General features: G+C 49.9%; 1 protein-coding gene across 1 annotated transcript in view; it reads right to left on the bottom strand.

The window, feature by feature from the left end:
- The window catches only part of LOC120941398 (oocyte zinc finger protein XlCOF6-like), a 35,249-nt gene extending 32,568 nt beyond the window's left edge, over positions 1-2,681 (bottom strand). The window contains exon 1 of the mRNA XM_040354739.1: positions 2,576-2,681. Within this exon, the coding sequence (XP_040210673.1) occupies positions 2,576-2,681 (106 nt within the window). The remainder of the gene's footprint in view (positions 1-2,575) is intronic.
- Positions 2,682-11,157: the final 8,476 nt, after the last annotated feature.

Raw genomic sequence — 11,157 nt, 5'->3', positions numbered from 1 at the left:
CCCCCCCCCCCTCCTAACCCCTCCCCCTCCTCAGTGACAGGGAATCCCCGGTGTCCCCAATGGGAGATTTCTTCTCTCTTCCTGTTCTGGTGACACCCCTCCCCCCCCTCACCCCTCCCCCTAACCCCCCCCCCCCTCCTCAGTGACAGGGAATCCCCGGTGTCCCCAGTGGGAGATTTCTTCTCTCTTCCTGTTCTGGTGACACCCCTCCCCCTCCTAACCCCCCCCCCTCCTCAGTGACAGGGAATCCCCGGTGTCCCCAGTGGGAGATTTCTTCTCTCTTCCTGTTCTGGTGACACCCCTCCCCCTCCTAACCCCTCCCCCTAACCCCTCCCCCTCCTCAGTGACAGGGAATCCCCGGTGTCCCCAGTGGGAGATTTCTTCTCTCTTCCTGTTCTGGTGACACCCCTCCCCCCTCCCCTAACCCCTCCCCCTCCTCAGTGACAGGGAATCCCCGGTGTCCCCAATGGGAGATTTCTTCTTTCTTCCTGTTCTGGTGACACCCCTCCCCCCTCCTAACCCCTCCCCCTAACCCCTCCCCCTCCTCAGTGACAGGGAATCCCCGGTGTCCCCAGTGGGAGATTTCTTCTCTCTTCCTGTTCTGGTGACACCCCTCCCCCTCCTAACCCCTCCCCCTCCTCAGTGACAGGGAATCCCCGGTGTCCCCAATGGGAGATTTCTTCTTTCTTCCTGTTCTGGTGACACCCCTCCCCCTCCTAACCCCTCCCCCTAACCCCTCCCCCTCCTCAGTGACAGGGAATCCCCAGTGGGAGATTTCTTCTCTCTTCCTGTTCTGGTGACACCCCTCCCCCTCCTCCTAACCCCTCCCCCTCCTCAGTGACAGGGAATCCCCGGTGTCCCCAATGGGAGATTTCTTCTCTCTTCCTGTTCTGGTGACACCCCTCCCCCTCCTCAGTGACAGGGAATCCCCAGTGGGAGATTTCTTCTCTCTTCCTGTTCTGGTGACACCCCTCCCCCTCCTAACCCCTCCCCCTCCTCAGTGACGGGGAATCCCTCATGCTGGTTTGCTCTCTTGGAGGCGTGTTTCGGGTCGGTGGGTGGGTAGGTAGGCGGAGTCAGGATGATTGAAATGGAACCTCCCTCTATTGGAATCCATTCCTATTGGAGATGTGATAAGGGCGGAGCTGCATTCTCCTGTCTGATTGGCTGAAAGAAGGGTGACAGGTACTCTTGTTCTGGTTCCTTCTATTGGATGTCATTATTGGGGTGTCACCTCCCCCCCCCGCCGCCATGTATAGACGAGGAGGACACGTCATCAACAATCATAGAGGCCCATTGATGACTATAGAGGACCATATAGGACCATTGATGACCATAGAGGCCCATTGATGACCATAGAGGACCATATAGGACCATTGATGACCATAGAGGCCCATTGATGACTATAGAGGCCCATTGATGACCATAGAGGCCCATTGATGACCATAGAGGCCCATTGATGACCATAGAGGCCCATTGATGACCATAGAGGACCATTGATGACCATAGAGGACCATTGGTGACCATAGAGGCCCGTTGGTGACTATAGAGGCCCATTGATGACCATAGAGGACCATTGATGACCATAGAGGCCCATTGATGACCATAGAGGACCATTGATGACCATAGAGGAACATTGATGACCATAGAGGACCATTGGTAACCATAGAGGCCCATAGATGACCATAGAGGACCATTGATGACCATAAAGGACCATTGGTGACCATAGAGGCCCATAGATGACCATAGAGGACCATTGATGACCATAGAGGACCATTGATGACCATAGAGGAACATTGATGACCATAGAGGACCATTGATGACCATAGAGGAACATTGATGACCATAGAGGACCATTGGTGACCATAGAGGCCCGTTGGTGACTATAGAGGCCCATTGGTGACTATAGAGGCCCATTGATGACCATAGAGGTCATATTCTTTCCATTAACCTCTGCTGACCCGATCTCCTGCTCTCCAGGATTGAGTCTGAAAGAGTGACTCCTCCCCAGGGCGAGAACTGAGCTCCAGTAGTAATCGGCGTGCGGTCCTAGCAGTAGGACGTACGGCTCCTGGAGCCAGACAGGCAGGGCTCTCCACCGCCAGACTCTCTCTCCGCTCCCCCTCCCCCATGTCACACTGCTCTGCTCCCCCCTGTCCTCTGCTTGTCGGCCGTCCTCTGCAGACTTACCACGCAGCTCCCCCCGGCTTAACCTGACGTCCCCTGGCTCTCTCCTTCTCAACCTGTCCAGGAAGCCTGCAGGTAAGCCCCGGTTTCCAGGGCCATCCACCAGCACCGTTGGCGGCCGTCCTTTTCAGGACAAGCCGCCGCAAATAGCTTCAAACATCACGGCTCTCCCCTCCTCCTTACCCCCACAGTACCTCCGTCACTCGGGACATCCCCCAACCACCTCCCCGCCTCAATCGCCTGCCTTCTCTGGCTCCTCTCCAGACATCCGCGCCGACCTGTGTGGGGCCGCGGCAGCCGCAATCTAGGAAAGACCGCGGCCTAGCAGAGCGCCGCTTCCCTCTCCCGGGTATCTCCTCCAATCCGCCTGAAATCCCCCCTCCCATACCCCAGAAGGATACCTGGCTCTCCGGATCTCCCATCCAGTCTCCCCTGGCAGCACGGATCTCTACAGACAGTCCCAGCCTGGATCCTGCTGCCTGACCAGCAGCCATCTTGCTACACCCAGCAACAAGGGCACCCCTCATCCCCATCTTGCTACACCCAGCAACAAGGGCACCCCTCATCCCCATCTTGCTACACCCAGCAACAAGGGCACCCCTCATCCCCATCTTGCTACACCCAGCAACAAGGGCACCCCTCATCCCCACTCCCCCCCTTCTTAAATCACAACCAAACACTTGATCCAGGGCTCGGCCCGATCGCCTCTCTAGGGGTCAGGAAGGAATTTTTTTTCCCTGCCGTAGCATATTGGCAGAGCTCGGCCAAGGTTTTTTTTTGCCTTCCTCTGGACCAAGTCAGGAGAGAAGATTAAGCTAATCTTCCCTCCATCACCCAAACCCCCCTCCCCCCGGCGCTGGCGACCATGGTTAATCTGCAATATTCTGCAGAAACCATTTGGGGCCTGAGGCGTTTTGCCGCAATACTACCAGCCATCACCAAAAAAGCCCTAAGAACTGAACGATTATTGAGAATCGATCAACGATCGACTGTCAAAAACTTCAGCCATTTACCCCAGCCTAAACACATATTATGTGCTCTGATCAACACAAGATCGGCAGTAAAACACCGAGTAGAAATCCACGATTTCATTCGACAATATGATTTAGACTGCCTCTTCATTACAGAGAGCTGGCTCACAGCCGACTGTAACACCATTCTCGGAGAACTGGTGCCAGAAAACTATCGCATTATAACTGAAAACAGAATAGGGCAAAGAGGAGGAGGACTGGCGGTGATCCACAAGATTCACCTTGCGATCACTAAACCAGTCCTCCAAAACCCTCTTCCATTCATGGAAACCCTTACTCTGCAACTACAAACAAGTTCCCAGCAGACCGTCCGGATTCTACTCTGCTATAGACCACCTGGCCCAAAATCGCAGCTTCTCCCATCATTGACGGACTTTATCTCCACCTATAGCCTTAACAGCAAACACCTTTTGCTGCTCGGGGATTTCAACCTTTGGGCCAACTCTGCACAAGACCCCGTTGCCGACGCCTGCATTGACCACCTGGAAGGATTAGGGCTACAGCAATTAATATGTGGGCCCACGCATACTTCAGGTCACACACTCGATCTTATTTTCAGACAAGATCTGGAAATAAACATTCTGGAAAATGAACCATTGCCATGGACAGATCACCATGCAATTAAATTCATAATCTCCAAAATCCCCCCCTTAACAAAAACATCAAAACCAGTGACAACACACTGGACTAGATGTCAGAAGAAGCTCCATTCGGAACTCTTCAAAACCACATTAAGGGAAAAAATAAAAACAATTCAACCCCTTCAAACGACCTCAGAAACACTGGACGCCATAAACACTGCCCTATTACAGTCAGCTGACTTAATAGCGCCGAAACGTAAAACCTGCATCCGGAAATACACTTCCAGATGGTATAACAACCAGATGACGTCCCTAAAGCAAGAGCGCAGAAGGGCGGAAGCGGTCTGGAAAAGAAGCTCCTCAGAAGAAAACCTCATCATCTACAAAGCAATAACAAGAAAATACCACAAAGAAATCTTCATAGCCAAGAAAAACTATTTTTCCAAGGCTATCAACAGCGCCCTAAACCGCCCCCGCGAACTCTTCAAGATGGTCTCTCAGACCATGAATCCTGTCTGTCTTGAACCCCCCAATTCAGATACCCAGGAGTTTTGCGATGAATTGTCGGATTGCTTTATTAATAAAATTGAGGGAATCCGGGAAAGCATTCAGCAGAACAATAGCCCCCGAAACCCCCCCCCCCCCCCCCCCCCCGTAATTACCCTCATAACACCCATAGAAATTCACCACAAGCAGGAAAGTTCACCCTAAAACCCATCTCCATCGATGCCACTAAAAATATCATCGGCTCTCTGCGAAACAGCACAGCGCCAATGGATATCATCCCCACCAAACTGCTGAAGGAATGTGCCGACATCCTGGCACCCCCGATCACGCAGCTCATAAACCAGTCTTTCAAGGAGGGCTCAGTGCCATCCCAGTTGAAAGAAGGCATAATCCAACCCATCTTGAAGAAGCCCACCCTAGACCCCAAGGACCCACTTCACCGCCGTCCCATAACAGGCCTAAACGTTCTCTCCAAGGTAATGGAAAAAGTAGTGGTACAACAGTTGCAACAGCATCTAGATACCCACAATCTACTTGATCCATTACAATCAGGCTTCCGTCCCGGACACGGGACAGAAACCGCATTGCTCAAAATATGGGATGACGCTCTCGAGGCCGCAGACGAAGGAGAATCTTGTCTCCTGGTTCTGTTGGACCTAAGCGCAGCCTTCGACACAGTAGACCACAAACTATTACTGACTCGGCTAGCTGATGTAGCCAAAGTCGCAGAAGGTGATTTACCCTGGTTCTCCTCTTTTTTGGAAAACCGATCGCAAACAGTGAAGTTAGGACCTTTCACTTCTGAGAAACGCACGTTATCGCACGGAGTCCCCCAAGGATCCCCCCTGTCGCCGGTGTTATTCAACATCTATCTTCGCCCTCTTTTTGAAATTATTAGCAGCCAAAAACTACTTTATCACTCATATGCAGACGACACGCAACTGTATTTCCGCATTTGCAACAAAAAGGATCACCATCTCAATCTAGAGACATGCCTCTCTTTGATAGAGGACTGGATGACAAAGAGTTATCTTAAACTCAACGGAGAGAAAACAGAACTTCTCCTGTTTCACGCCAAGCGTATGAATCAACCTACAACAACTTGGACCCCCCCGCCCATTCTGGGCAAAATCATCACCCCTAGCGCCAAAGTCAAAAGTCTTGGGGTCATCTTCGACTCCTACATGACAATGGACGCACAAATAGGGTCAGTAGTCAGCGGATCTCACCATCTGCTGCGCCTACTTCGCAAACTCACTCCTTTTATTCCCAAAGAAGACATAGCGACCGTGGTGGGAGCGATTGTAAACTCCAGATTGGATTATGCAAACGCCCTTTACCTCGGTCTGCCAAAGTACCAAATCACCCGTCTGCAAGTCGTTCAAAACACGGCCGCCAGACTTGTGACTGGGAAAAAACCCTGGGAATCAATCTCACCTTCGCTGAGAACCCTTCACTGAGAGCCCTTCACTGAGATCCCTTCACTGAGATCCCTTCACTGAGATCCCTCCACTGAGATCCCTTCACTGAGATCCCTTCACTGAGATCCCTTCACTGAGAACCCTTCACTGAGAACCCTTCACTGAGATCCCTTCACTGAGATCCCTTCACTGAGATCCCTTCACTGAGATCCCTTCACTGAGATTCCTTCACTGAGATCCCTCCACTGAGATCCCTCCACTGACATCCCTCCACTGAGAGCCCTTCACTGAGATCCCTTCATTGGTTGCCAGTAAAAGACAGAATTTCTTTTAAAGCACTCTGTCTAACGCATAGATGTATCCATGGGAACGCTCCCCATTATCTGTGCGAAAAAATAAAAGCTCACAACTCCAATCGCGTTCTGCAATCCACCAACCAAAATCTGCTTCAGATACCGAAAGCCAACTACAAGTCCAAAGGAGAAAGAAGATTCGCGGTCCAAAGTCCCAGACTATGGAATGCTTTACCAACCAGCATTCGGTTGGAGGAAAACCATTTAGCATTCAGGAGAAAGATCAAAACTCATCTCTTTTGATATCAAAGGAGACGGGAACAACAAGCGCCCAGATGCGATTTAGTTCGCATGTGCCGCGCTATATAAGTTATTCATTCATTCATAGAGGCCCATTGGTGACTATAGAGGCCCATTGATGACCATAGAGGCCCATTGATGACCATAGAGGCCCATTGATGACTATAGAGGCCCATTGATGACCATAGAGGCCCATTGATGACCATAGAGGCCATTGGTGACTATAGAGGCCCATTGATGACTATAGAGGCCCATTGATGACCATAGAGGCCCATTGATGACCATAGAGGCCCATTGGTGGCTATAGAGGCCCATTGATGACCATAGAGGCCCGTTGATGACCATAGAGGCTTGTTGATGACCATAGAGGCCCATTGATGACTATAGAGGCCCATTGATGACCATAGAGGCCCATTGATGACTATAGAGGCCCATTGATGACCATAGAGGCCCATTGATGACTATAGAGGCCCATTGATGACTATAGAGGCCCATTGATGACCATAGAGGCCCATTGATGACCATAGAGGCCCATTGATGACCATAGAGGCCCATTGATGACTATAGAGGCCCATTGATGACTATAGAGGCCCGTTGATGACCATAGAGGACCATTGATGACCATAGAGGACCATTGATGACCATAGTGAGTGAGTGAGAAACTTATACAGCGCAACACATGCAAACTGAATCGCCTCTGGGCGCTGTATCCATTCCATGGGTAAGGAACCCCTTGACCTCAGAAGAGATGGGTCTTGATCTTTCTCCTGAAGGCCAAGTGGTTCTCCTCCAATCGGATGGGGGTTGGTAGTGCATTCCACAGGCGAGGTCCCTGGACTGCAAATCTTCAATCTCCTTTGGACTTGTATCTGGCTTTGGGTATCTGGAGGAGGTTTTGATTGGTGGATCGCAGAATGCGATTGGGGTTATGGGCTTTTATTTTTTCGCATAGATATTGGGGGGCGTTGCCTTGAATACACTTATGTATTAGGCAGAGTGCCTTGAAAGTGATTCTGTCTTTTACTGGCAACCAATGAAGGGATCTCAGCGAAGGGATCTCAGTGAAGGGATCTCAGCGAAGGGCTTTCAGTGAAGGGGTCTCAGTGACGGGATCTCAGTGAAGGGGTCTCAGTGAAGGGATCTCAGTGTTGGGATCTCAGTGACGGGATCTCAGAGAAGGGATCTCAGTGAAGGGATCTCAGTGAAGGGATCTCAGTGAAGGGATCTCAGGGAAGGGATCTCAGTGAAGGGGTCTCAGTGAAGGGATCTCAGTGAAGGGGTCTCAGTGAAGGGATCTCAGTGAAGGGATCTCAGTGAAGGTGAGATTGATTCCCATGTTTTTTCCCAGTCACTAGTCGAGCGGCCGTATTTTGAACGACTTGCAGGCGAGTGATTTGGTATTTGGGGAGTCCTAGATAGAGGGCATTTGCGTAGTCCAGTCTGGAATTGATGATTGTTCCCACCACGACTGCAATGTCCTCTTTCGGGATAAAGGGGGAGGAGTCTGCGTAGTAGGCGCAGCCGATGGTGGGATCCGCTGACTACTGACCCTATTTGTGCCTCCATTGTCATGTGGGTATCGAAGATAACTCCGAGACTTTTGACTTTGGTGCTAGGGGTGATAGTTTTACCCAGAATGGGTGGGGGAGTCCATGTTGACGCGGGGTGATTTTTCCGGTTAGCGTGAAACAGGAGAAGTTCTGCTTTCGAACCATTGAGTTTGAGATAACTGTTTGTCATCCAGTTATCTATTAGGTGTGTGGTGTGAGGGGCGCGCAGTGCGCGGTGCGCTGTGCGCGGTGCGCTGTGCTGTTTGTCATCCAGTTATCTATTAGGTGTGCGGTGTGAGGGACGCGGTGCGAGGGCTGCGGTGCTGTTTGTCATCCAGTTATCTATTAGATGTGCGGTGTGAGGGACGCGGTGCGAGGGCTGCGGTGCTGTTTGTCATCCAGTTATCTATTAGGTGTGCGGTGAGGGGCGCGGTGCTGTTTGTCATCCAGTTATCTATTAGGTGTGCGGTGTGAGGGACGCGGTGTGAGGGCTGCGGTGCTGTTTGTCATCCAGTTATCTATTAGGTGTGCGGTGAGGGGCGCAGTGCGCGGTGTGCTGTTTGTCATCCAGTTATCTATTAGATCGAGGCATTTCTCTAGTCCAAGAGAACGATCCTTTGTGTTGCAGGAAATACAGTTGTGTGTCGTCTGCATAGGAGTGGTAAAGTAACTTCTGGTTACTGATGATTTCAAAGAGAGGGCGGAGATAGATATTAAACAATACGGGCGATAAGGGAGATCCCTGAGGGACTCCGCATGACACCGTACGTTTTTCAGAAGTGAAAGGTTCCAGTTTCACTATTTGTGATCGGTTTTCCAAGAAGGAGGAGAACCAGGGTAAAACACATTCAGCGACTCCGCCTACTTCAGCTAGCCTAGCCAGTAGTTGTCCGTGGTCTACAGCGTCAAAAGCCGCGCTTAAGTCCAGCAGTATCAGGAGACAAGATTCTCCTCCGTCTGCGGCCTCTAGAACGTCATCCCATATTTTAAGCAGCGCCGTTTCTGTTCCGTGACCCGGACGGAAGCCTGATTGAAACGGATCGAGTAATTTATGGGAGTCTAAATGCAGTTGCAGCTGTTGTACAACTACTTTCTCCATTACCTTGGAGAAGACATTTAGAGCTGTTATGGGCCTCCGGTTGTTTGGGGTCGAGGGTAGTTTTTTTTAGAATTGGTTTTATTGTACCTTGTTTTAGCAAGGTGGGCACCATGCCCTCCTTGAATGATTGGTTTATGAGCTGCGTGATAGCTGGTGCCAGTATGTCGGCACTTTCTTTCTGCAGTTTAGTGGGGATGATGTCATTGGGTGCTGTGCTATTACGCAGAGTCCCGATGATATTTTTGGTGGCATCGATGGTGATGGGTTTTAGAGTGAATTTTGGTGGTTGCGGTGGATTTAAGTGGGTAATTAGTTTGGGATTTGGGGAAAGGTTTGTGAAGATTCCATTTTGCTGAATACTTTTGCGGATTTTTTCAATTTTATTAATGAAATAATCCGACAATTCATTGAAAAATTCTTGTGAATCAGAATTGGGGGCCTCTAAACAAGCTGGATTCATAGTCTGAGTGACCAGCTTGAAGAGTTCTCGGGGGCGGTTTAGGGCATTTGCGATGATGTTGGAGAAGTGATTTTTTTTGGCCATAAAGATTTCTTTGTGGTATTTCTTTGTCCTATAGAGGCCCATTGATGACCATAGAGGACCATTGATGACTATAGAGGCCCATTGATGACCATAGAGGACCATTGATGACTATGGAGGCCCATTGATGACCATAGAGGACCATTGATGACTATAGAGGCCCGTTGATGACCATAGAGGCTCATTAATGACCATAGAGGACCATTGATGACTATAGAGGCCCATTGATGACTATAGAGGCCCATTGATGACCATAGAGGCCTATTGATGACCATAGAGTACCATTGGCCATAGAGGACCATTCATGACCATAGAGGACCATTGATGACCATAGAGGCCCATTGATGACCATAGAGGACCATCGATGACCATAGAGGCCCATTGATGACCATAGAGCAGTGTTTCCCAACTCCAGTCCTCAAGGCACACCAACAGGTCATGTTTTCAGGCTTTCCATTATTTTGCACAGGTGATTTGATCAGTTTCACTGCCTTAGTAATTACCACAGCCGTTTCATCTGAGGGAAATCCTGAAAACATGACCTGTTGGTGTGCCTTGAGTACTGGTGTTGGGAAACACTACCATAGAGGCCCATTGATGACTATAGAGGACCATTGATGACCATAAAGGCCCATTGATGACCATAGAGGCCCATTGATGACCATAGAGGCCCATTGATGACTAGGGATGAGCTGAACATACCCGCGTTCGGTTCGCACCAGAACTTTCGAACAGACCGATCGTTCGCGCGAACATTTAGAACCCCATTGAAGTCTATGGGACTCGAATGTTCGAATTCAAAAACGCTCATTTTAAAGCCCAATATACAAGTTATTGTTGGAAAACGTCTTTGAGAACCCGGGTCTTGCCCCAGGGAACATGTATCAATGGAAAAAAACGTTGTAAAAACTGTAGTTTTTTGGAGCAGCGATTTTAATGATGCTTAAAGTGAAAAAAAAAATGAAAAATGTCCTTTAAATATGGTACCTGCTGGGTGTCTATAGTAGTGTCACATGTTTAGAACTGTCCCTGCACAACATGAGATTACTCTCAGAAAAAAGTCATTTAATACTGCTTGCGGCTTTAATGTAATGTTTGGTCCCTGCAATATGGATAAAAATCATGGAAAAAATAGCATGAGTTTCCCCGCCCCCCTCCCCCAGGTCATTACAAGACCCAGTGCCGATCCTGACCTCCCTGGGGCCCTAAGCAACATGGCACATTCAAAATGAGGAGCGGGGGGGGGGGGGACGACAGTGACATGTCACATTAAAGAAAGTTAAGAAGCGGGGGGAGGGGGTGTTCTGCTGTCGGAAATGACTCAGCCAGCGAGTTTAGAAGCGGGGTAAGGGGGCGAAAATGACTTCTCACCTCTACCGGGGCCTCTAGTAATTTGGGGGGCCCTTCGCAGCTTTACTGGGCCCTAAGCGGCTTGCATAGTGCGCCTATATCGAGGATCGGCCCTGACAAGACCCTTTGGCCCTATATACTTTGATAATGTAATTGGAGCTCAGCAAAGAGCCACATGCAAAGTATTGCATTAAAAATTATTATCAGGCGCCCCAGGGGCAGAAAAATTGGGCCTTAGGCACTGGTGGCGGAGCACAGAAACAAAAATGTTCTTACTATCTAACAGGAAGATCAGTG

The sequence above is a fragment of the Rana temporaria genome, chromosome 5 (genome assembly GCF_905171775.1).
Source record: "Rana temporaria chromosome 5, aRanTem1.1, whole genome shotgun sequence".
Classification (NCBI taxonomy): Eukaryota; Metazoa; Chordata; class Amphibia; order Anura; family Ranidae; genus Rana; species Rana temporaria.
Note: the sequence above shows the minus strand (reverse complement) of the source record. Positions and strands in the feature narration are given on the sequence as shown.